At 48.0% G+C, this 27,460-nt stretch overlaps 1 protein-coding gene across 1 annotated transcript in view; it reads left to right on the top strand.

Annotated features, from left to right (window-relative positions):
* The first annotated feature begins 670 nt into the window (after nucleotides 1-670).
* Nucleotides 671-27,460, top strand: part of LOC119167274 (arylsulfatase J) — a 35,830-nt gene continuing 9,040 nt past the window's right edge. Inside the window, exons 1-7 of the mRNA XM_075868015.1 lie at nucleotides 671-732; nucleotides 8,065-8,175; nucleotides 8,490-8,649; nucleotides 25,197-25,309; nucleotides 25,499-25,612; nucleotides 26,403-26,562; nucleotides 26,760-26,776. Of these exons, the coding sequence (XP_075724130.1) occupies nucleotides 703-732; nucleotides 8,065-8,175; nucleotides 8,490-8,649; nucleotides 25,197-25,309; nucleotides 25,499-25,612; nucleotides 26,403-26,562; nucleotides 26,760-26,776 (705 nt within the window). The 5' untranslated portion in view covers nucleotides 671-702. The remainder of the gene's footprint in view (nucleotides 733-8,064; nucleotides 8,176-8,489; nucleotides 8,650-25,196; nucleotides 25,310-25,498; nucleotides 25,613-26,402; nucleotides 26,563-26,759; nucleotides 26,777-27,460) is intronic.

Genomic DNA, 27,460 nt, shown 5'->3' on the forward strand with positions numbered 1-27,460 from the left:
TTGTCATAGCTGCTCTGTTAACTGGCAACAAAGTTTTTTGCACAGCAAAGGGAGTGTGCGTTACAAATGTGTTCCGTGTCCCACATGCCACTCATGTTTTCTTCATTTCCTTCTCCAATCATTTTTGCAAAAAAAAATGCCTGTGATATAGCTGAACCACCTATTTTTGCTTTACATTACACGTAATTTTACTTCAACGCTGTTATTTGCGCATATTACATACTCATTACAATTTTTATGAAGGCGCGCAAAATGAACTATTACATTTCTAAGGCAATAAACGTGCGAATATATTTCAAAAAGAACAGTTTTTCAGGCTCCAAACTCAACACAATGCTGTAACATGAATACGGATTTTGGGGATTGCAGCATGGACTTTTTTACCGCAAGGGAGAACAAGCGAGCTATTCGGATAGTGCTCGTGAAGGTATGACGAAGATGATAGACATGATTCTTTGTGAAATGAACAAGACCAATATCGCCCAGGTAGTTACATATAGTGGCATCGTATACAAATAAAAACGTTCGTGAATACGGAACCAGCTTACGTCGGGCGTCTTCAATACAGTGTGCATTAAATTATATATATATATATATATATATATATATATATATATATATATATATATATATATATATATATATATGGGTGCGTTTTTTTCAGCCTTTCCCAGCACGAGATATTTATACACTGGCCTAGCAATGTCTCGGTGGAGAGTATGCATCATCCTGGTAAGCAGTCACATTTTATATATTGATGAGAAAGTTGAAGCTGTCAAGGAGGTAAGGGTCCCTGCAGGTTGTTGCTTCAAATGTGATAAACTTTCAAGTACTACATTGCTCACATTACGTGTGTTTGTCAGCATGGCACGGAACCTCTTGAAATCTTTCTCGGGCTTTCTCGGGAGGCGAAATACTGTAATAGTGAGAATATCCGAGAGTAAGAAGGAAACAAAAAGAAACAAAAACAATTACACTGGCTTTCCTCGTTCGATTATATCACGGATTAAGCTTAATCCGTGATATAATTGCCACCCAAGCCGCAGAGTCATCATCATCATCATGATAATCATCATCATGACTACGCCCACTGCAGGGCAAAGGCCTGTACTATGATCCGCCAATCAACAAGGTCTTGTGCTTTCTGTTGCCACTTTATAGCTGCAAACTTTTTAATATGATAGGCCCACATAAAAAAAGAAATGGACAAACGCCGGGCACGTAGCACGTAGGCAGCTGCAGTGTGTACATATAAAACTCGTTCACGAGAAACTGGTTATGCATATTATTAAGGCAAGCGCTGCGAAGAAATAGGAGTAGAATAATGGCGGAAAATCAGCCTTGCAGCATTTACATATTCCTAGATTGTGGATGAGGACGTGTAACTCCCCTATAATAAATAAATGAATGAATAAATAAATAAATAAACGTAAAAGACCAGGTGTGCATAGAATTTTCAGCACAGACACAACAAAAGTTGAGAGTGGCGTTTCTAGAGCCTTTTTTTTTCTCAAAGTTATATTCTGGGGCAGAAGCAACAACCACACTTACATGGCACCCACTACACCATTCTTTCGTTATTCTGCAGAGAATTGAAATATCTGCTACAAATCTGTAAGCCATCCTGCGTATTTTTTGGATGAGGTCGCTGATGATGATAAAGTATTATGGCCTCGCGCTTTGTAATGTTCTGGACCGCTTTAATTGACCCACTAGCTACGTAGTTTGACACCCCCTCATTATTTCGCTCTCCTATCATGCCTGAAGAGTGTCTCTTAACGTGACTCTTTGGCAACTATTGCGAGTACACTTAGGACAACCATTTCAGTTACGCTTGAGAGGTACCCTCTGCGCTCTAAGTTATAATTTTGGTGGTGTAGAGAAGAATCTACTCTGTCATGGTTTGTTATTCTTCGGAGAAGCGCGGTACCCACGATACACCTGTACGGTATTATGTGCGCTTTGTTGATGACAGTGCTGACAGTGACAGACTCGTGACAGTGTTGTGGCTGATACCGAATAAATCGACTGAGAAGTAACGGAAAATGAGTTCACTCTTCGTGTCGCCTTAGGCGATTGCGTAAGATACATTGCAGCTTTTTTATTTTAAATACTGCAATGAATGTAATGTATTGGCAGAAGTACACGAACGGGTATTCAATAGCATATGCACCACAAGAAAATTATTAGTGGTAAATAGCCAACAAAGAAACAAACGTAGTGTGAATTTGCTATTGAAGCTGCATTTGACAAGATGCTGAATATTTTTTTTTTCATTGTCTTCTTCGCTCATTTGCTTATATAGGTGTCGTTTCGCATCATTAGCATAAAGGAAATGACAGGAAACATTTGCTTGCCTGGTGCCAACGATGTACGAAAGTTTCCAACCAAGTGCATCAGTTTATTCTTAATAGATGGTGCACGGTGGCAGCAATGAAAGAGAGAGAAAGAGAGGGACAGAGAAGCTTACCATATGAAAGAAAAGCTGACAGGTTGGCCCGCATCCCGCGGGCGCCGTGCTGCGAAACCGAAACGCGACGTTGGGGACGACTCGCGCGCCGCTAATGTTTACGGCAAAATCAGGACCAACAGCGGTGGGCGCAAACTTCAGCGTACGCACTCGCGGAGAAATCCATTTTCATGAATTATTTTGGCGACACCCCAAAGGGTGCTTCCGTGAGCGAAGTAGCGAGCCGGAGAAAGCAAGCGGAGTCAGCAAGCGCCAATCAGAGGCCGTTCTTGGTTTTCTCGGTCTCTGGTGTTACCCTCGGGGATCGTTTATTTTATGGCATGCCCGGCGGCCACATGAATGAGATGGAGCAGAGACACTCCCTCAATGCTTGACTTTCCATTGTGGAGAAAGTGTGATTCATTTGCATATTTGCGCTGTTTGTACTGTGCGGTGGTTACCGCTCTCATTCGTGGATATGTCATTTGTTTTTTAGGTAAATAGTTCTTAGGATACTTTCTTATTCTTATTATTCGTTGGTGGGCAACGTGGAACGTAGACGTTTTTTCGATTGACATAGTTGCTAGGAATATGTTTATAATAGTTCGAAATACCCACTTACCATAATTTCTTGATCGAGATCGATTTGACGACATGGTTCCGTAAACGCAGATAAGCTGTTATGAATACTTTTTCATTTCATTTCCATTTATTGACCCTAAGGGCCCGAGAACGGCCATTGCATAGGGGGGTTGGGATACAATATATATTGCAACGAATAAAGAAAACTCCATAAAAGAAGAAACAAGCACAAATAAAGAAAATGAATTAACAAGCATAGTGCAATCACGATGTAAAAAGAAAAACTCAAATGCAGTTCAGCAGTACAAGGTCGAATAGAGTGATAAAATTGCGATCAATGAATATATAAAAAGTACAATCTAGGGGGAAATATACACAGAATAAAGAAAAATTTGAAATCCAACCGATCAGCTAGTAGGACAAGACTGCTCACAAAGGTACTATAATTGGGCTGATTGGAAACAAGTTCATTCTTTGTATGCTTGCAATGTTACGAAGAAGGGCGTTCTACTCGCTTATTCATAAAACCAAACGAGAGTGTAAGAATAGTAGGCGTACCTTGTGATCGTAGTAACATCGAGCTGAAATGCGTGAAAAAAAAAGAGAAAAAGCTGTAGCTATAGTTGATGCTGTGAAAGAAGGATAACCTCGAATATTTTCGAGACTATAGCCAAAATATGCGTGACAATATCGAGCTATCGCGTGGATTGCGATCGGCGGAACTCTGCAGCGGTGAAATTTGCATATTCCTATTTGCTAATAAACTAGTGCTGCGGGGCGTAAATATTCCCATCTCATGTTTCTTTATCCGCTTTTTCGCTCGTTGTGACGTCACTCTGTTTACGTCATAGCTGGTATTGGCCGGTTTTGAATAGTTGATTATAAAAAAAGAATGTAGTCGTGGAAAAGGAACACTCTCAACGTACACGTCACAGTTAGGTGAAGAGATGATTTTATTCTGCACAAGAATGGCAAAAACAAAACAGCACTCCCAAACAAAAAAAAAGAAAATGAGTCAGTTTGTTCAGCATAGTGACGAAAACTGAAGTAGCTTGGTGGCATAATGGTTATAAAAATTGTAAACACGCTTTAAACTCCTCAGTCTCAAGAATTCACTAATGAAGAAAGCTTATGAAAAACTGTATTATTTCACTCCCTGCCCTTTTAGAAAAAACAGAAAAAAATATGAACACGAAAAATTGTTTTGAACGGTTGGCTCAAAACGTAATTGGACTCGCTAGAGTACTAACGATCTTTTGAAGTCTCTGAGATTGAGTGCAACGAAAATATCAGACCGAAATGACTTTCAATATGATCGAAATGGCGCCCGCAGTCAAAAGAATGTACTATATACGGTGTCGTTCACGCTACCAGTGAGAAAAAAAAGAAGCTTCCACTTATCACGAGGACCCATTCGAGCGCTCGTGCAGTACTTCGACTTTTTTGTTCTCTAGTTTTTCAAATATGACTAGACACAAGGCGCCATTTCTCGGGGTTTTGTGAAATAATCTCATGCTTATTGCGCCAAGACAAATTTGGACACTTGGATATTGAATTGTGATGACCTGTTGCCTTTTAAACAATGATACCCAATAAAGCACACAGGGAACGAGGACGTTAAAGCAAGTTTTAATGATATAGTAAAACTTCAGTGAGGGAGATTGATGTTGGGAAATCAAAATGTAAAGTGTATTGTGGCAAAGTCCATTAAAATAAATCCCGAAAACAAGTTTGACAGAACACCATAATGTGCTGATTACTATGATGCACACCATAATCTGAGAAATGTGGCAGTGAGTATGCTTCAGTACGTTGCATAGCGTCCATACGATCGGGTGGAATATATGGAAGAGTGCGGCCGAAAAGCATCAAGCGCACCGCAATCCACCTTGTTTTCTGATATCTCTGCTTGTATTTTTCTTCAGGAAGCAGCGCTAGAACAATGTTGCATGCACCTGAAGCTTTGCGATTCGCTGTCTTGCGCCATTTGGCCCATCTCATTTACTTTGTTTAATACTTTCAAGAAGATCGAATGGAAAAAGTTTTTTTTTTCTATTTTTCAGAGGCTGTCGTGTATAAGCATTAGATATTTCTCAAAGATGCTTTGTTCTACTTGTAATAGTTCCTCTGTTTTCGTCAACAATATTCATTTTGCAATGTCAAGCACTAGTTTTTGAGAATGTGTCCAGTGAGGCATCCTATGTATGCTAACACCCTGGCTACGATATCGGTACGAAATGCTTTTCAGCAAATATTTTTTTTGTTGACGTTAGCATTTCCGATGGAGGCGGAAATGTTGTAGGCCCGTGTACTCAGATTTGGGTGCACGTTAAAGAACCCCACGTGGTCGAAATTTCCGGAGCCCTCCACTACGGCGTCTCTCATAATCATATGGTGGTTTTGGGACGTTAAACCCCACATATCAATCAATTTGTTGACGTTAATTTATACTGTAGATTTTATAATTATTGGGTCGGCGATTCTAGCGCAGCTTTCTTTATTCAATGATTACCCCGCTTAGCCCAAGGCGCTGCAGCAGGGGGGTTACAATGTCGAGAAAAACATATCTTCATTAATACAGCATACCTGCTCATTTGATAAGTGATTCCATTCTCTAATGGAACGAACAAAAACGAATTAGCATACAAATTAGATCTGGTACGGTACTCTAAGATCTTGAAACAATGATCATTTCGCGAAGAGATATAATGAGGACTGTGAAAGTACTTTTCTTTTCGAATGCCGGTTTTACAATGAAATATTTGGTACAGGAGCTTTAGCCGCAGTTTCTTTCGACGCGATGAGAGTAATTCCCACCCTAGTTCATTTTTCATATTGGTGCAGCTGTCATTTCTTGAGTACCGGCTTAGGACAAACCTTGCAGCTCTATTTTGTATTTTTTTCAAGTTTGTAACTTGAAGTACTTTGTCAGGGGTCCCATACGGCACAGGTGTATTCAAGCATAGGGCGAATGTATGTTCAATACGCCTTTGATTTCAAACATGCCGGCGCTTGTGTCAGGCTGCGCTGTATAAAATTTAGTGACTTGGCGGCCTTCGCAACAACTGAATCAACGTGTGCATTCCATGAACAGTCGGCTGAAAAAGTTATACCTAAATATTTATAATGCGGTTTTTGTGTTACTATACTACTACAGATTACATACTCTGAAGCTAACTTGGTTTTTTTACGCGTGAAAGTAACATGAATGCATTTATTGGCAATTAATGTCATTTTCCACCTTGAACACCATTCTTGGATGCGCGATAAGTCGCTTTGGAGCAGGGCGACATCACTCTCATTTCTAATGCTTACCCTCCTATGTTTTTGTATCGAAACAAGAAAAAGAAATATGTATATTCTTGTTACACCGTATTATAGACTATGCGGTATGGAATGTTCAGTAAAAAGGCGTTATGGCCAGCATGTTTGAACCTGCCATATTTATTTATTTATTTGATTTGTATACACTGATACTGAAGGACACAGCGAAAAGACGGAGAGTGCAAGCTGGCAACTGCCACCTGCTGTCAGCAAAAGCAATAATTCACAACCTTAAAGCTTGGTTAACACAGTCTCAATTTCGAGTTTCTTAGCGTCTTTTGCCAAAGACAATGCTTATGTCGGTGCATTGTGTATTCCCATTCCCTTCTCCACACTTCGTATTCTTTGTCTTTCCTTGAGCTTGAGCAGCGTATAGTTGGTGAGTTTCACCTTAGTCTAGCATTCCATTCCTATCCTCTCCCCCAACTTTCCTCAGGTTTTGGCGTGCACAATTAGGTTCAAAAATATATGGGTTCCGTAAGAGAACACAAGGAATTATTGAAATGGCGGACAGACCATTTTGATTGGGTGAGATCGACTCGGTGTACATTTTGTAAAAGCTTCGATCAACTTTGCTTGAAAGCGCCTGCATTGGAGAACCTTGACAAACGCAAGATTTCTTGCCTCAGGGTCGAGAACTGCTAACAGATATATTTCAACAGTGTTGAAGAAGATTTCCCACCATTTTTGTCACTTGCAGATGTCCCTGCGACTACGTGCAGTGCACCAGAAACACAGGAAATCACTTCAGTATCATCTCCTCGATGGAGATCTGCGCAGACAAAACAGCGTTATGACACAACATGTGTCAAAGACACGTTGCAGATACGTTATTTTCTTTCAAAAAAGCAAGAGCGTATCGACCCGTCCTACATCAATTCATTTTTAAATAGTTGCTCTATAGTCTGAAAACGCTGCATATGCAACAAAGTAAAGACGACCTCGATGCTCGGTGCAGAGAGGTTAAGTTGCACTCGCCAACTTGTTCCCGTGAAGTAGTGCTGTCGTAAAATCTAACGGGAGAATAAGCTCCCATTCACATTGAAACGAGAAAAACCGTGGTATGTCTTCTGGTGCCTTCACAGGACATGCATCGCCAGTGGTTTTGAAACTGCAGATATATCAACAATAAAAGAAGAGTTGTTTTGAGCTTAACAGCGGTGTTTAGAGGTTCGATGCTTAACAAATGTTTAAGGCAATGAAAATTGAAGGAACGGCTTGTGCGCATGATTCATTTGTGGGAAGATGTTTAAGGCTTACACTAATGTCCCTGCAGTGTATATATAGGCCGAAAAACATGAGTGCTGTACATGCGATAATGACGTGTCTTTTATTCGGAGCTGCGCTAGAAGAGATATAACGAATGAACATCATGTGAAATTTTTTAGCGGTACTGAGAGTTTGTATATTATTGGAAATGCAGAACAGAAATATTCGTGTAAGACATATTTCAGCAACATACCTGTATCCACTCATCCATATTCGATCGATTTAGTGCAGTACTCGTTCCCTGACTCAAGCAACCACACAGGTGCACAAAATTTCACTGTTTGCGAGAAAAAAAAAAACAGGCACTTTGAAGCCGTTTGCTCCATAATCATTGTGGGCTTAACTAATCACGTATAAAGAAGCGTTACGATTTCTTGATTGCTATTGAAGTCGTATTCGTTGTTCTATGCTCAGCGTCTTTAACTGCTTTTTTTTTTTAGGTCGCTAGCGCTACTTGCGTAGCCCTGCTGATATACGGAGTCTACGTGCTAATCAATGCCCATCAAACCACCAAGAAACCTCACATCATCTTCATACTCGCTGATGACCTCGTAAGCAATATTTCATTATTTGCTTTAAAGCGACACTGAAAATACAATTGTAAACTTCCATTAAGGAAGTTGCCTTCTGCACTGATTTTCTGTCTCGTAACACTTCGTTAACGGAAGTAGTTAACGGAAGACAGAAATTAAGTGCAGAAGCCAAAGGTGATCTGGCACAACAGTTCTTTGTTCTTTAGGGTTTTCAGACTGTATGCACCTTGCTATGTTGGTCAGTTTTGTTTGCAGCATGCAGTGTGCACATGCACACACGAGCATACTGCATGTAATAACTTCTGAACATTTACGCGTTATCACTACCGTAGGGCTGGGCCGACGTCAGCTTCCACGGCTCGAGTCAGATCCCGACACCCAACATAGATGCCCTAGCTGCAGATGGCGTGGTGCTCAACAACTACTACACGCACCCCATTTGTACGGCGTCCAGGGCGGCGCTCATGACTGGACTGTACGCAACACGACTGGGTATGTACGTACACTCGCTTCCAGGTAAGTGACGCGCTGACATGAATCATTCCGACAAACGTAGGTTATATACACGCACCGCATTGCACGTATACTTCAGCATATCACGTTTCATGTACCCAGCAGGAATGCACTCTATCAAAGTGGCCGCCGTGACAGATTCCAACAGGAATGCGATCTCCGAACTGTGGCCCCAGCGATCGTATAGGCGTGGTATCTATCTATGTGTGGAAGCCACGTACGGATCAATTAAAAAAAGGGGGGGGGGACTTAGCGGATCAGCTCTAATATGACCGGAACTCAAGCAGCTGGTAACTCAAGCAGCTGGTAAACTCGAACTGCTGGCAGTCGTTTCCTTTAGCCGGTTGTATAGGGTGTACTGCTTATCGTTAAGCCTGTAGAGGCTGCACACCTACATGTCCAGGTAATGGTAGATACTGCGACCTACGTGACCGTTAGCCTTGCGGATTTTGCGTACGAGGGACCTGCCTGTTCTGCGCCACGGAGCAAATGACCGCATACGTACGTCACGAGGAAGTTCCTTCTCTTGCGACACGTGCTACGACTCTGAAATACGGGTGGCTTGGCGAATGCGCATTCAGTGGCCCGTGTGCTGTACATTTAGACATTTGTCACGGACAGCATGCACAGGCCGCTCTTGGAGCACCCACCAAGTGCGAAGGGAACATGCCGTCGCTTGATTAGCGCGTGGAAGTTTGGCTCCACTTCACAAATGTCCTGCAGTGCAATGAAACCTATAGTGGGGCTAAGGCTGCCAGAAATAGAAAATTTAATATTTAATTATGCAGTTCGCAACGAATAGCCCCCTCCCAAAAAACAAGAAAGTTACGTCTTTATTACCAGTGGCTAACAAGAAATTTAATTATACTTTAATGAGGAAAAAATTCATCAAACCGCTTTTTAAATTGATGAAACAGAGACACTACTTCTATAAATCTAGAATGCGAGCCGAAGATTACCTTCCGCTGCTATAGCTGCGAGAACATTCACTTCAAAGATTCTCTGCTTTGCAAACGTGGAAAGTCGTTAACCTTCAAATGGGACATGTGACTCACAAACGATAAAATTTCAGTGGGGGGGGGGGGGGGTTCTTATAATGTGCGTCACCTTGGGATAACGTTAAACTTCAAGAGACTGTACAGTTGAGAGATTCTTTCAATGCCATTCTTAACTGAAAGCGTCTTCGGAACGTTGCAACAAAAGGGCGCTTTCTTTTTTAAGTGTGAATACACTTTATAAGCGACCCCAAACCATCCACCGCCGTCGGCGGCGTCCGCAGTCTTCTCTCTATCTTTAAAAGAAAGAGGAATTGACGGGCCGCAGCGCAACGCTCTACCGAATAAGCCACGGACGCGACGCTGATATCGGTGTCAGTAACGCGCCTTATATCTTTAACGCCGCTGCGCGCGTCCCCCTCCACCTTCGCTCGCTCCTCCGCTCTCATCGCTCGCTGCAGCTGCGCGCGCACCCCTCTCTCTCGCGCGCCCGCCTTCTCTCTCAGTCTCCCGTCGAGAGCGGGTCGTGCGATGGATCACAAAGCGCTGGTACTAACCGTGAGCTACAACCATAACACGAATAGGTGCTAATCTGTAGTGTAGTTTGTGTGTGTGTGTGTGACGCGCTCGCGATGTGTGCATTTAATGCATCGTACGAAAATCGTGAAGTGTAAATAAATAATACTTCGTATGTAATGTATATGTGTACAAATGCTTCATGTCAAACAACACTTAAATTCATTAATTACACTTTAATAATCATAATCAGTAATAAAACTCCCAAGCATTTCCCCGAGGGTGAACATGGTTAAGGGCGAATGCACGGGGGGATGCTATGAGGGGGAGTAAAGTTAAAATCCGTTGGCATTCGCCAGTGAGTTAACGTAAACTCCCCCGTGTGATCGAATTGCGATTCCCAGGAACCATTACACCATAAAGGCACCATAGTGTGATTAATAAATATAATAGTGCGAATTAATAAATACCCCTCATAGCATCACCCCGTGCATTCGCACTTAACCATGTTCACCCTCGGGGAAATGCTTGGGAGTTTTTTAAGACCATGACCAGGTTGTTTTCTCAGCTTTCAAATTTGGACTGAAATGCTGAAATTATGAAAGAACGTGTAATTCATAATACGTGCAAATGACTTCATTACAATACAAAAGTTAGAATCCCTTCACTTACCCGGAAAAGACTTCACTTACCTGGGAGGTTGCGGCTAATTGCATCACATACTATTTCCTTCCTTCCTTCCTTCCTTCCTTCCTTCCTTCCTTCCTTCCTTCCTTCCTTCCTTCCTTCCTTCCTTCCTTCCTTCCTTCCTTCCTTCCTTCCTTCCTTCCTTCCATCCTTCCATCCTTCCTTCCTTCCTTCCTTCCTTCCTTCCTTCCTTTCTTCCTTCCATCCTTCCTTCCTTCCTTCCTTCCTTCCTTCCTTCCTTCCTTCCTTCCTTCCTTCCTTCCTTCCTTCCTTCCTTCCTTCCTTCCTTCCTTCCTTCTGTCAGCGGCACTCGAGTTCGCACAGCTGAATTCTCCGGCAGCGTCTCATTCTCCGGGAGCGTCTCCGTGCTTGCACGGGAAATGCTGCACTGCGTTAACGTGGACTCCGAGCCCTGAGCGCGTTCACTCGGCGCGGTTGCCCATTGGTTCAATGAACATTCAAAAAACAAAAGTGAGCCTTCGAGCCGGGACCGCATAGCAACGCATCGCCAGAGAGAGGAGAACGAGCTGCGATTTGAGCCGGGACCGCAGAGCAACGCATCGCAGAGCGAGCCGAGACGCGAGTGACGTCGGACGTAGCCGATCGAGCTCCTCCACCGAGTCCAGTTTCCTTATACATCTAACCACTGCCGATTCACCTGTAACTTAGCACAATACAGTTTTTCTTAAAATTTTAACCTTGCCTTGACTACATTCATTCGGACATCGCTGACATGGCGCAGCCGACAGGATGTGAATTGACCGAGCTGCATGCGGCGGAGGAAACGACGCCACGAGAAGGAGCGACGCCGCGCCATACATCGTCTCGGGACTCCGAAACGACCATCGTCGAAAGCGTGTTCACGACCCTCGACCACAGCACGATGGACAATGCAACGAAAAAGCAACTTGTCGACAAGCTGAGAGCACGAGGTCTACGGTGCTCCGGACGAAAGGACGAGCTCATCGCAAGAATCATCCGCGACAACATCACTCGCCAAGCCCTAGAGCTGACGGACTCGTCAACGAAGGACCAGGCTGCCTACGACGACGACAGGCAGGCGCACCTGGAGACACTGTCCGCCGACAACGCGAGGCTTTGCGCTGAACTGAGCAGCCTGCGAGCCCAGCTTAACCGTGCGATTACGAGTGAACGTGAGACATGGCACGAAGCCCATCAGAACGCTTCACTGCCAACGAAACGGGTGACGACTCCAACCCTCGGGCTGCACCATTCCGTCCCTGCTGACATAACGATGTCCTCGGGTTCGACGTGGCCACCGTCACTGAACGACGGCACCAACCAAGAGGCGGCACGCCCCGCCGCGCCGACCGTTTCAACGCACGAGGGAGAACCTTCCATGGCCCAGATCCTCGCCGCACTCGTGAACACACAAGCCCTGCTCGCCAACACGCTGTCGAGAGGTCCACTGACGACGAGCCCGATCCAGATTCATTCCACAAGTGACACGTCATCCTCAATCCCCTTGTTCGATGGGACGCCGCAACAAAGCGCTCACGAATGGATTACGCAAGTGGAGAGAATCGCAGCGCTCGCCCACTGGACGCCATCGCTGACCTTGGTGACAGCTGCAAGCCACTTGACGGCATCTGCCAAGGATTGGCACAGCGCCTACGGCTCACAGTATGACACCTGGGAGCAATGGAAAGAAGCGCTCATTCTCCCATTCAAATGAAAGCTGACAATGCAGGAGTTCCTCGAACTGCAGACGAAGTGGCGCCTTCAGAGCCACGAGACCATCGTCGAGTACATGTACTCGAAGAACGCCATTCTGAACAAGGCGCCGTACTGTTTAGGAGAGGAAGAACGAATTTCCCTCATTCTCAGCGGCATCGTGGACGACACATGGGCCAACCCACTCGCAGCGCAGCTGTGTGGCACAGTAACCGAACTCATTGGCAGAGCGGCTTTGCTCGACTCGAGGCGTCGCACGACCATGTGTGCCACAAGAAACCGTCATCGTCTACAGCGAGCCGTGGTCAGGGTTCGAACCAGCGGGTGCCAGCCAGCAGCTCTGCCAACTTGCCGAAGGCCAACTCGCGCAGCGATTTCTCGGGAGCTCCACACCCACGGCCCATCTCTGCTCGTTCGTGCTTCAACTGCGGTGACATCGGTCGCCTGTCCCGTGATTGCAGAAAGCCGAAAACGCCAACAACGATCAGAGCGGACGAGAAACGAGCGAAGAGGGACAATAGCAGCCACAAAACAGGGACTACGTCACCTAGGCAAGCGAACTGTTTTTTGCATTCGACGGGCGGCACATTACCAATAGTGTCCGGTACTGCTAACAACCGACCCGTCCGCGTGTGCATTGACAGTGGCGCCAACTTATCCATCATGAGTGCCAATGCCTTGACGGACGACATTTTCACGCACGCATGGGTATCGCACGAGAACATTGAAGTTCTCAACCGCAGCATATGCCCAACTCTCGCTGCAACGCTTGATGTGACACTGGGCACCAACGAATGTGCGACTCGAAGACGTCGTGGTAACGAAACTGCCCAGCGGCATCGACCTGATTCTGGGATCAGACTGGCGACGAATCGCGAACGTCGACGTAACGTTTCACACGTCAAACGATGTGACTATCGTTCTAGTCAAGCCCTCCGGAAAATTTTCATCGTCCGAAGTGCCACCCCGAAACAAGGTACACCACACCGGGGAAACGCTTATTGCGACGTTCTGCCGGCATTCGGACGAGAGTGTTTCCAAAGACGAAGGGTACGTGCGCCTCAACACGAAATGTCCCGCATCCGACGAAGACTTCACGAGTCTAGTCGAAGACGCCACACGGAAGATAAGGAAGGATGCCACCGAGGCAAAGAGGGAACAACTTCACGCAATTCTGTTAAGGCATCACCAAGCGTTCACTTCCAAAGGCGACACTTTGGGCGTGTGTCCTCACACCGAACACAGCATCGAACTCAGAGACAATATACCAGTGTCATCGAGGCCGTACAGGTGCTCACCAGCTGATCGCAGGTTCATCCGAGAACAGGTAAATGACTACCTCTCCAAGGGCATCATAAGGCCGAGCGAAAGCGAGTACGGTGCTCCAACGATAGTCGTCGACCAACCGCACCACCCGACGACTCCACGAAGAATGGTACACGACTATCGCAAGCTCGACAAGAAAACCATCAACCCTTCTTATCCAATGCCCGTCATGGAAGACGTTATTGACAATGTCATGCGTGACGGATCGGCTTACTTCACTGTGTTGGACGTGAAGACGGCATTTCTGACTATACGAATGAAGCCGGACGTACACAGGACCGCATTCGTCACTCCAGAAGGAAAGTACGAATACCTTCGAATGGCTTTTGGGTTTTGCAAGGCCCCTCAGACCATGCAAAGAGTCATGCATCGCAGGTTCGATGGCTTACCTAGGACAGCTACGTACATGGACGATGTCGGGCAGGGAGCCACAACAGTGGGGGAGGCTTTGGATTTGCTGAACGAAGCACTCAGGAGAGTCGTGATCAACGGCTTAAAGATGGATCTCCGGAAATGCCAGTTGATTCAAGACAAAGCATCTTTCCCGGGTTACGTGATCTTCGCCGAAGGACGAACACTGGACGAATCCAGAGTTGTAGTAAGGCGGTAAGTTGGGCCAGTTGGTAAGGATCCATTGTGAACTTTCTTACAGCGCAACACCAAAAAAAAATACAGGACAGGGAAGGAGTAGAACAGAAAGAAAAACAACAGAAAAACAGCGCCGTCTTTTCTTTCTGTTCTACTCCTTCCCTGTCCTGCATTTTTTTCTGGTGTTGCGCTGTAAGAAAGTTCACGATGAATCCAGACTTGCCGCTGTCGAGAAGTTCGAGCCGCATCGCAACGCAAAGAAGCTGTACTACTTCCTGCAGTTCGCTAACCACTACCGAAAGTTCATACCGGAGTTTGGAAAGGTCACGCACAAGCTACGACACCTTCTGGCGAAAGACGTTCCTTTCGTATGGACTGACGCTGATGAAGCAACCGTCAACGCCATAAACCACGCCTTGAAGAACCCGCCGATTTTGGCGAGCTTCCGCCCAGACTGCTCGACTAACGTTCACGTCGACGCTTCGCAAACCGGGCTGGGTGCGGTGCTTTTTCAAACTCAAGTCGGAAAGAAGTGAATCATAGAGTATGCAAACAGATCACTAAACGAGCACGATCGTGGTCTACACTCTAATATGCTCGAGTGCATGGCGCTCCACTGGGCGATCACTGAGAAGTTTTCGGTCTACCTGAGAGGAGGCCCTCGTTTTACAGTGTTCACGGACAACTTCAGCTTGTCATAGCTCGTCCAGAAGGGAGCCAGCAACCGCAGATTTGCGAGGTGGACGCTCGACTTAGCAGAGTACACCTTCGACGTCAAGCACAAGCCAGGACGCCAGAACTCCGCTGCTGACGCACTCTCGAGGCAGTCGGAATCTGCAGCGGCTTTCGACCAGGGCGTTTCGACCCGAGACCTCCACTGCTACGCAGTAGTGGTCGGTAAACACAGTCGTCTACGCGAGTTTCAGGAGAGGGATACTGACTGCAAAAGATTTCGGGAGGAGGCCAAGCACAAATCTTCAGACTGCGAGATCGAAAACGACATACTGGTGAAGAAATCTCTCGAGGGAGGACGGGTCCGTCGGAGGGTGATCATTTCCGCTGCCCTCCGAAGCAGTGTGATGATCGTTTTCCACGACAACAACCGCCACCTAGGCGTCGAGAAAACAAGAGACCTGATCCAGCAAAAGTACTGGTGGCCATCGATGAGAAAGGACATACGCGAGTATGTTGACTCCTGCCACACGTGCCAGACTATCAACGCCCGCACGACACGGAATGAAGGTTGCCTCATCCCACGTGATATTCGTACTGAGCCAAACGCGGTGATATCCCTGGATCACATGGGTCCGCTAAACGAGAAGGGAGACCACATCCTCGTGTGTGTCGACCACACCACGAGATACATGGACGCCGTGACCGTACCGAGCACTTCGTCGACGCACTACCTTGACTTTATGACAAACCGGTGGACTCCGCGATTTGGAGTTCCCAGCGTCATTATTACGGACCAAGCCAAGGGATTCGTGAACAAAAAAACCAACCAATTCCATCACAGACTGGGAATTGCTCATCAGAACTCCCCACCGTACTGGCCACAATCAAACGGACTGATTGAGCGAATGGTAGGAACATTGAAACAGGTGCTACGCAAAATGCTAAACAAGGACAAATGGCGGAAGGAACTACCCCGAGCAACGCTAGAAATCAACGCCACGAAGCATCGTCACAGTGGCCACAGCCCATTTCGACTCATGCACGGCTACGACCCAAAACTGCCAGGAGAGCTCAACCTCGCCTCAGTCGAGGGAGATATCGACGAGTCTCATAGACCGCACGACTTGGCAAGGGGACGTGTGGAGACAAGAGAAAGCCTACTGCAGAGTCAGCGCAAAACAACGGTCCGATACGACAAGAAGCGGAGAGCTCCGAGGTTCATAACGGGGGACCTCGTCCTGCTTGAGTTGAGCGCTCGAGGCACATTAGATCCTCGCTATGAAGGCCCGTTCGAGATAACGGCCCTCGTCGGAGGAAACAGGGCCGAAATCCAAAGAGTACCCCACACACCGGGCATGATCAACCAAAACATCGTCAACGTTGAGCAGCTTCGTAGATATAAGGAGCCGCTCCTAGAAGTTACGGAACCATCGCCATCTAACGACACGCACGCCTGAGGACAGGCGCAATCTTCGGGAGGGCCGTGTCAGCGGCACTCGGGTTCGCACAGCTGAATTCTCCGGCAGCGTCTCCGTGCTTGCACGGGAAACGCTGCACTGCGTTAACGTGGACTCCGAGCCCTGAGTGCGTCCACTCGGCGCGGTTGCCCATTGGTTCAACGAACATTCAAAAAACAAAAGTGAGCCTTCGAGCCGGGACCGCATAGCAACGCATCGCCAGAGAGAGGAGAACGAGCCAAGATTCGAGCCGGGACCGCAGAGCAACGCATCGCAGAGCGAGCCGAGACGCGAGTGTCGTCGGACGTATCCGATCGAGCTCCTGCACCGAGTCCAGTTTCCTTATACATGTAACCACTGCCGATTCACCTGTAACTTAGCACAATACAGTTTTTCTTAAAACTTGAACCTTGCCTTGACTACTTTCATTCGGACATCGCTGACACTTACTTCCTTCCTTCCTTCCTTCCTTCCTTCCTTCCTTCCTTCCTTCCTTCCTTCCTTCCTTCCTTCCTTCCTTCCTTCCTTCCTTCCTTCCTTCCTTCCTTCCTTCCTTCCTTCCTTCCTTCCTTCCTTCCTTCCTTCCTTCCTTCCTTCCTTCCTTCCTTCCTTCCTTCCTTCCTTCCTTCCTTCCTTCCTTCCTTCCTTCCTTCCTTCCTTCCTTCCTTCCTTCCTTCCTTCCTTCCTTCCTTCCTTCCTTCCTTCCTTCCTTCCTTCCTTCCTTCCTTCCTTCCTTCCTTCCTTCCTTCCTTCCTTCCTTCCTTCCTTCCTTCCTTCCTTCCTTCCTTCCTTCCTTCCTTCCTTCCTTCCTTCCTTCCTTCCTTCCTTCCTTCCTTCCTTCCTTCCTTCCTTCCTTCCTTCCTTCCTTCCTTCCTTCCTTCCTTCCTTCCTTCCTTCCTTCCTTCCTTCCTTCCTTCCTTCCTTCCTTCCTTCCTTCCTTCCTTCCTTCCTTCCTTCCTTCCTTCCTTCCTTCCTTCCTTCCTTCCTTCCTTCCTTCCTTCCTTCCTTCCTTCCTTCCTTCCTTCCTTCCTTCCTTCCTTCCTTCCTTCCTTCCTTCCTTCCTTCCTTCCTTCCTTCCTTCCTTCCTTCCTTCCTTCCTTCCTTCCTTCCTTCCTTCCTTCCTTCCTTCCTTCCTTCCTTCCTTCCTTCCTTCCTTCCTTCCTTCCTTCCTTCCTTCCTTCCTTCCTTCCTTCCTTCCTTCCTTCCTTCCTTCCTTCCTTCCTTCCTTCCTTCCTTCCTTCCTTCCTTCCTTCCTTCCTTCCTTCCTTCCAAGGTGTGCCTCACCAGCACGGAGCAGTGGACATCAAAATGCGAAAAAGCGTCTGTTCACGTTGCGCCAGTTTATAAGACGTCATCTGTGTACCACTGCGCCGTCTTCGGATGCGACAACAACCGGCGCAAGAGGAAGATATTGCTGAGCACTGCCTGTGAAGTTCACAGCGCATGGCGGGAGTCATGCCGGTGTCGGATTTTCACCGTTCGCCGATTTCCATCTGCAACAAAAAGCGCCGAGCTTCGTCGCCAATGGATAAATGCCGTGAACAGAAACAACTATGAGCCTAGTAAATATGCACGAGTAAGTAGACCTACCTACTTCGCGTATTCAAACGCGATGCCAACTACCGCGCTTACAAGAAGTCGTCTGGGAACCACTGCGCTGTCCTCGAATGCGAAAGCGACCAGCGCAAGGTATTACTCAGCACTGCCCGTGAAGATCTCGCCACTATGCGGCGATCATACCAGTGCGGTGTTTCTCGATTGCACAGACTTGCATCCGCAACAAAAAATGCCGAGCTCCACCGTGCATGTAATCACAATCGACAAGAAAAAATCTATTACGAGCCCAGTAACGGTGTACGAGTAAGTATACTTATTGTGATTATTCAAGAGCGACGCCAGCTATTCCGCTATACAGCAGCGATTTGCGTGCAGTATGCCTGTAGTATGCGGCACCAAATATATCATTGCCGCACTCTTTCGCAGGCCGCATGCCAATTGTAGGAAATATTATGACTGACGCGTAGATGCACGCACCGTGCACGTATAGTAGAATTGCAATGACGTATTATCGCGATGCAAAGAGACGTGAAATGCGCCAGAAGCATGACTTTCCCCTCAGTCGAACTGCGACATGCCTTGACTGCCACTATAGGCGAATCTGTGCTTTCGGCCAGCGCCATCGTAGCATTTTAAGATCTTGTTCAGGCTGGCACATTCGCACCGCATGTGTATTTCGTGTGTCCGGCGTGACTGGCAAAGAATAAACACACATGTAATGCATCAGCGCAAGTGAAAGCGAGATTCTAGCGCTATGTTAATGCTGACTTCAGAACAAATTCTGCCTTGCCACAGCAAAGGCACGCCGCAGTTCGACTGAGTCGAAAGCAACGCTTTCCACTGTTCGCATTTCTTTCAATCGCGATGGTGCGTACCGTACCTGATGAAGTTGCTTTTGCAATCTGCAACGCACGAGCTGTAGATGTTCCAGACTGTCGAGAAAGCTTTTCTAGGCGTTTCACACGAAATCAGCGTGAAATTACAGGAGAGTAAGAGCGCAAAACAGGCTTACTACCAGACTCCGGTTGTAAAGTTTGGCGTTTGAATAGCGGAGCGTCTGCTCGCGTGACAATGCAAGGGTGTTGCCTCGCCGCGCTTGATCCATAGAGAAATAAAAAAAGGTCTTCTTCTTTCTCTATGCTTGATCAGACGCGGGCGCTTCGCGAAGTGATCGGACGCGACGCTAATCGGCTCCGTCGATTTTCGGCTGGAACCGTGCTTTTTTCAATGGGGCTGCTCTAAAGCTTGTGCGACTGCATCTGCAATGTCAGCAAGATTCTGGAGACACCAATCTTACCCAGGTACGCCCAATTTTCGGCCACTTCGAGCAACGTTGCATCACAACGTAGCGAACGAGCTAAGCCTCACGGCTGCGGCTCCGCCGCTGCTGGATGCGGAGACGCCGCTCGGTCAACTCCTCAACATGGCGCTGCCTGAACAACGTGGCTACGACCCTATGACTCTGTCGTGGTCATATATCCCGACAAATCCATCAGACGACGGCCCATCCACCATTTCGGCGGAGCAAGCTGACATTTTTCAACTCGTCGAGGGTCACCGCCGCCGCCGAAGAAACGCGGAAGGAGCGTCTGCACTGAAAACTCCTCTCAACAATCCAACCACTGGAGACGCTCGTGTTCCATCTCCTAAAGCTCCACAAAAGACTTCACCAGTCTCCAAGTGGACGCCGAAACCAATGGTCAGGATGAATCCTGGCGACTACGTGATCGTGCTCAAGCCACGCATCACAGTAGCCCTCAAGGCAGCGTTTTAACAAGGTGAGCTCGGCGCTGCCATTTCCCAACTCATCAGAAGGCAGCACATGAATGAAATCACCATTTCTCCTAATTGGGAGCAAAACATCATCATCTGTGGCACGCAGAATAACGAGGTGGTTCAGAAACTGCTGTCGGACTTTCAAATCAACACCAGCAAAGTACCGCTGCCGCTTCGCGGTCACCTCAAGCTCACCGGTGATGTGTGTCGCGGCGTGATTTCTGTGCACAACCTCGAAACCAGTGCGTCCCTGAAACATAGTGTGCAGTGGCGTGGAGGTGAACTAGTCTATGCGCGCAAGCTGGGGAACTCTAACGTAGCTGTGTTGACTTTCGCGGGAAGGAACGTTCCGCGTTTCGTCCACTATAACGCAGAACTGACTCCCGTCAGGGAGTACAAGAAGACAGTGCCAGCGTGCTACCGCTGTGGTGCAATGGGGCACCGGGCGGATATCTGTCCCAACCCGGTCACCGAAAGATGCAGCCTTTGTGGCCAAAACGTGGGCGCTGGTCCTGAAGGAATGGCCCCCCACGAATGCAACCCAACGTGCATAGTTTGCGGGGGTCCGCACCTCATTAGCTCCCGCGAATGCACTGAAAAATTCATCAGCCTTCAGCAACCAGGGTCCAGGACATCGGGGACCCCAACAAAACCAAAGCGCCGGTCAACTGGCAAAGCGCCGATTCCTGGCAAAGCAGCAACGGCAACGCTACCACCTGGCGCGGCGGAATCTCCAGCTTTCGGCGCTCCATCTGGCAACGCTGCACGCAACCAACCCAAGGTAGGAAGTTGGGTGGAGGTCGCCTCCTCTCCCTCCTCTCTCTCCTCTCCACCTTCTTCTGCCACAAGCACTACCGAAACACAAAAACTCAGGCATGAGCTCGCCCTTTTGCGATCTCAGAATGAAAAACTAGCCAGCGAACTTGACTCGCTCAGAACGAATCTCACTACTCAGCCCTCGTTGAGCAACGAAGAGGAAAATATAACAGACAAGGAGATACCTACTACTGTAGAGAGTCGCGTTGCGGCCCTGGAGACCCAGGTGAATGCAATAGAAACACAATTGGCCGACCTCCCCAAAATTATCCACGACACCATCGCGCGTCATATGCAGACTGTCATCGCACAGGTGACACAAACAGTAACTCACATTATCCAAAAGTGGATACAAGACAATCCACGCGTCCTTAAGCGCGTAGGGCCCATTAGTGACGTTAATCGCCCCTCAAAACTTTAACCGAGTTACTCCAGATGAGTCTGACTTTTCTGAAGACTCCAGTACGTCAGCACAGGGTGCTAGTGAACTGAGTAATCTTAACAACACAACCCCACCCTCCATCTCCGAACATGGCCTCCAACCCTAGGTCGCGAGCCAGAGCAACTCAGCCATTGTTACTAACACAGTGGAACTGCAGAGGTCTCAAGAACCACAAGCGGGCTCATTACCGCCTCTATCTTGATACCTTTGAGTTCCTAGTTGCCGTGGTTGCCCTTCAGGAACCCGGCACGGACGTCAAACTCACAAATTACACTACATTTCAACACAACCCGGAGACATGTATACTTGTTCACAAGCAATATACCGCCCAGGAAGTCACACTCCCCACAACACCGCCTTTCCCATACACGATGGTGTCGGCGCTGCCTATAAGGCGATCTGACCCACCTGTTCATATTCTAAACATTTACTGTCCCCCAAAGCTTAAGAACGTCACGTTCAGCGCAACTTTCACACAAGCTATGCAGGTGGCAGGAAGGGACTCCCTCCTGATCGTCGGCGACTTCAATGCCCCAAGCAGGTTATGGGGTTACCCACGAGAGGACACGCGTGAAAGGAAGCTTGCGGAACTTCTTTCTACACTTGGACTCACTCTCCACACTGATCCCGCCAGCCCAACACGTGTAGGCAACTCTGTTCAACGAGATACTTGCCCGGACCTCACAATTACACGCAACATACGCCATGCCGACTGGCTGAACACACAGGACACTCTCGGTAGTGATCATTGTGTATTAAACACAACCGTGTACATGCGTCCCTTAAAACGCCCACTTACACAAGCTCATATCCCAGACTGGACAACTTTCCGCACCACTCTACCTATTGTAGACCCTCTCCAGTCGGGATACGACACCTGGTCTAAATCACTGACGTCTACACTGAAACAACACGAACGGCTGATACAGCTCACGGAAACTCAAACGGACGTGGACAACCACCTCCTCCATCTTTGGCAGGCCCGCCGCAGCCTCACCAAACGATGGAAAAAACAGAAACATAACAGACGCCTCAAGAAACGCATCCTAGAACTCACGGAGCAAGCTGCGGAATATGCTGCTCAGCTAGCCGACACTAACTAGGTGGACAGGTGCAACACGGCTGCACGCCAGATGTCTGGTCGCAACACGTGGCGCCTGTTTCGCGCTCTCATCGAGCCAACACAAACACGCACGGAAACTCAACGTCACTTACATAAGGTCATGCACAACTTTACAGGAACGACAACACAGCTGGCAAACACGCTTAGGGACCGATACCTGTGCACCACCAAGGACCCCCGGACGGCCGCATACTCCTACGCAGGTAAAAAGAACACGCAGTTGGACACCCCGTTCCAGCTCCACGACCTCCAGGCGGCCTTACGCAAGATGAAGCGTGACACTCCACCAGGGCGTGACCAGGTTACGGTCAAACTGTTGGCCAATCTTCCCGATGCAGCCTACGCCACGCTCCTCAAATACATCAATAGCATTTGGGACGGAGAAACTCCTCTCCCTCTTGAATGGAAATCAGCTCTCGTGACCTTCATCCCGAAGGCAGGTAAACCTATTGACGTGGAGAACTTTCGCCCCATCTCCCTCACGTCTTGTGTCGGCAAGCTGATGGAAACGATGGTGCGCGACAGACTCTCCGAGTTTCTAGAAACACAGCACACTTTTGCGGACACCATGTTTGGATTCCGCCCTCAGAAGTCAGCCCAGGATATATTTTTACAGCTACACCATGACATATTAGATCCTGTTGAATGCCCCCACAATGAAAAGGTAGTCCTGGCCTTGGATCTTAAAGGGGCATTCGACAACGTGAAGCATGAGGTAATCCTTGACCACCTCAGTCAGACCAACTGTGGTTATAAAATATTCAATTATGTTAGACAGTTTCTTACAGACCGTCAAGCCTACATACGCATACAAGATGAGGAACATGGACCTTACGTCATCGGCTCGAGGGGAACTCCTCGAGGCGCGGTCCTCTCTCCCCTCCTATTTAATATAGCCATGCTTCATCTTTCCCCCAAATTGGCTTCTCTACCAGGGATACATCACGCTCTTTACGCGGATGTTATCACGATCTGGGCCACGTAAGGTAACCTGGGTCACATGGAGTCATGCCTGCAAGCAGCAGCGACTGTAGTCGATGACTACGCAACCTACTGCGGACTCCAGTGTGCCCCGGCTAAGTCAGAATTTGTGCACGTACGTCCCTCCCCTCAGGACACAACTCAGCTCCATATCAGTCTTCCCTCGGGACCGATCCGTGAGGCCAAGGATATCCGCGTCCTTGGCCTCTTCATACACCACCAACGCAAGGCCGACACCACAATAGCCAAACTTCGCACGGTGGGAGACCAGGTGGGCCGTATAGTCCGCCGGGTCTCCAACAAGCGGGGCGGATTACGAAGCAGGGATGCAATGCGGCTTGCCCATGCTTTCGTAACGAGTAGAATACTGTACTCGACTCCCTACTTGCACCTACGCAAACACGAGGATGATCAACTCGAGGTCATCCACCGTAGTTATCAAGCGGGCTCTCGACCTCCCTATCACCACGTCCAACCAGAGACTTCTGGCCCTAGGCATGGTGAACACCTACCGGGAACTTCGAGAAGCCCACCTCGTTAACCAATACACGCGCCTTGCACAGACCCATTCCGGTCGCCGCCTCTTGAACCGAATACACATCAAACACAATTACTATATTGAGGAAAGGGTGAGAGTGCCAGAACCTTGGAGACGCGCCCTCCGGGTCCGACCCCTTCCCCGCAACATGTCCAAAGAAAACCACAATGGTCGCCGCCAGGCGCGCGCGGAAGCGTTGCAGCGACACTTTGGTCAAGAGGAACACGCGTGCTACGTGGACGTTGCCGGCCCGCACCATGGGGGGTGGTATACTGCCGCAGTCATACACAACGCAAACACCGTAAACGGGCTCACTTTCAAAGCCTACAGCGCAACACAGGCGGAGGAGATTGCCATCGCCCTGGCTCTCACCTATCCCTCTTCTAAACATATCATCACCGACTCACGAGGGGCCTGTCGGAACTATCAGCTAGGGTGGGCTTCACCGCTTGCTCGGCGCATACTGGAACCTAGCTGCCGATACGTTAATCCAACTCCGCGAAATCTGGTTTGGGCACCCGGTCACCAAGGACTCAGGGGTAACGAACAGGCCGATCAGGCCGCCCGCGCACTCTCTTCCCGGGCTATCTCCCTGTCTTTGGAAGCCTACTCGCAATCAGACAATTCGGCCCTTTCATTCAAAGATATTACCAATTACTACAAGGAGGAGCACCGGAGCTATCCAGACCCTTGTAAGGGACTGCATCGCGCTGACAAGCGCCTCGTTTTAAAACTGTTTACCAATACTGTACGGTGCCCGGCGGTGCTAAAACATTTCAATTCATCCTTTGATGGCACGTGCCAGTTCTGTGGTGAGGTGGCTGACACCTTTCACATCGTCTGGGCGTGTCAGTCTAATCCATCTATCCCCCCCAACCCCAATTCCACGAGAGAGGACTGGGGGGCGGCCCTGCTCGGCTGTCAAGACCTGAAGGCCCACGAGGCTCTGGTTCAACGGGCGCGGGCGGCGTTGCTTGCCAATGGAACCCCGGAATAGGGGTTCCACCTAGTGCTGTGAGGGTAGGAGGCCAATAAGGCCCCAACCAAATCACCTCTCTGTAACCATTTAATGGTTATTAAATGTTTTCCCCACCACCACCGCCGCGCTTGCAACAGATGGCGCGACGCGCGTTTCAATATGGGAGCACGCACTGAGCTCACTGTGTTCTGGTGTGTACCTGCTCTTTGAAAAGTTCAGGATTTATACATTTAAAAGGGGTAACATCAAAAAAGGTTCTCCGCAATGTTACTCGCTATGGTGTTGACAATGATTTAGATAAGGTAATCAAATTTTGCCAAAAGTTTGTTTTATGCAAACTGGACGTGTTTATACAGCTTCTTGCTGAATTCGCAGGGCTTCAGCACATACCGATCCAGCCGGGTGAACCTTTTGGCCTCGACCTCAAGTACACTCTGCTTCCGCAGCACCTGAAAAGTCTCGGCTACGAGACGCATCTCATAGGAAAGGTGCGTCATGCTTTTTTTACTAAACCGCCCGCAAGCTTGAGGCATTTGGTTTCTTTTCTCACGGCGTATATACATGGCATTTTGCTGCTGAACTAGAGAAGTGTTTGTTCATTATAGATAAGGCCTCATCAATGACTTCCTTTAATGGTACCTGCCTTCAAAACGTACCTTCTTCGCACTGTCTCTCAGTGGCACATTGGTTGCTACGACCCCGAGCACACGCCCACCCGGAGGGGGTTCGACACCTTCTTCGGATTGTACTACGGTCACGCTGACTACTACACTCACATGCTGCACTCTTCGGTAAGCATTCTGTCGAACAACGCACTCTACAAGCCTCGACTAAAAGCACACGAAACTCAAAATAGCACTCTGCGCTCGTAGACTTATTCAAGCTTCTTAAGCATCGTTGAGGGGCTTCAAGCTTGCAACACTTTATACAATGTAACAAGCATACCGCATTCAAAAGCAACACGATTCATGCCAAACGTACTACATGACGGCAAACAGGTAAAAAGGAGGGTTGAGGGTTCTACATTCGTCGTAATGTCAACAGGTGCCCCTGGCTGACGATGCCATGTTTAAATGCACATAGGCACCTTATAAAGTGTACGAGGCGGGGTGCGGGGGATAACTGCCACCATATCTCGGGTGTGTAGAGAATCGAACGCGTTCTTCGAAGGTCGCAGTTTCGGAACCTGGCACAGGCAAGTTATCTATTCGTTCACTTTTGTTTCTGCATATTTACACAACAATTACTTATAATAACATCCCCTATGCTTTTCCTTGCATTACTGTTTGCCAGCTACCACTAATATGATGTCCAACGAACAAAACGAGCCTTTCAATTTACCCTTTCGATAGTTTTATAGAAGCCATTCGAAAACCTGGTATAACGTTAGGGAACATAACGAACGGATAACGAAGTCATCTCTTAAGAAGAAGCAAGATAATTATTTTAAAGCAACGCCATTGAATCTAAGTTTGAACTCTTTATCAGTTTTTTTATCTTTTTGTTATTGTTGATAAGTAAGTGATTATAAGATGGCTCATTTTCGCTATGGCTTGCGCCGAAAACGCCACTGAAATGTAGGAGGGTGCGGTAATCTCTGGCCTAGACTTTTGGAACAACACGGAACCTGCCTGGGAAGCCAACGGCTTGTACAGTACCGACTTGTATGCGGACAAAGCAGTGCAACTCATCGGAAATATAGACAAATCCAAGGTAAGCCCACTGCCAAGATTTATGAACTGCTAATACACTACTCACCGATTCTATGATTTTAGCGCAAGATGGCACAACGTTCCAACAACTATTTCAAAGAGAGAGAGAGAGAAAGAGAGAGAGAGGAGTGGTTGTCTGTGCGTGAATCGATTGAAAAGTGGGTGGGTGGGCGAGAGAGAGGGAGACAGGATTACGGTGGGAGATGCAGCCGTTCTCACTTCGTAGCAGGAGTGGGCTTTCACGTGAGAGTGTATCCGCATTCGTTGCAACATCAGTTAAGTGTGCTTATGCGAGCTTTGTCAGGGTTTTATATTTGGCAATATTTTGTATATTTTTAGAGACACTTGAATGGGCGGGTTCATTAAGGTAAGCGGGTTCTCGAAACGGAGCAGCCCGAATAACGAGATTTACCGAGAGTTCACGTGGTCGTAACTGCCGTTTCCTCGCCATGTCTCCACGACATCATTTATGTCCAATGTCCTGGTCCTGGTGGCTAGCAGTGGCTACGGAGAGGCATGAACTACCTCAACTGAACTTCCGCGCGAAGAGCGACAATATTTGCGAGTGCATTATCTGGCAATACGAAGTGCTCCGAACAGCACCTAGCCAGCTGAAGTGCTTCAGGGGCGGCAACTATGAATAACTAACGGATTTATCTTGAAGATACCGTAATAATAAAAACTGATTTAGCTGTATCGCTGTTCTAGTGTACGCACCCCCCCCCCCCCCCTACCTCTCCCGACTTCTTTCATTGAAGAGTTGGTATAACCCTATTTCATTTATCTCCTAATTACTCTACTGCAGTTAAAGACTACAAGGAATGTGCCCTATATTCTTCTTGGGGCCATTTCTTGTCACTTTTGTAAGGGCAAGTCTAACAAAGAAACGAGCCCTTGTTCCATTAGCCTGACGATCAGCTAGCTGAG

This window comes from Rhipicephalus microplus, chromosome 1, assembly GCF_043290135.1.
Source record: "Rhipicephalus microplus isolate Deutch F79 chromosome 1, USDA_Rmic, whole genome shotgun sequence".
Classification (NCBI taxonomy): domain Eukaryota; kingdom Metazoa; phylum Arthropoda; class Arachnida; order Ixodida; family Ixodidae; genus Rhipicephalus; species Rhipicephalus microplus.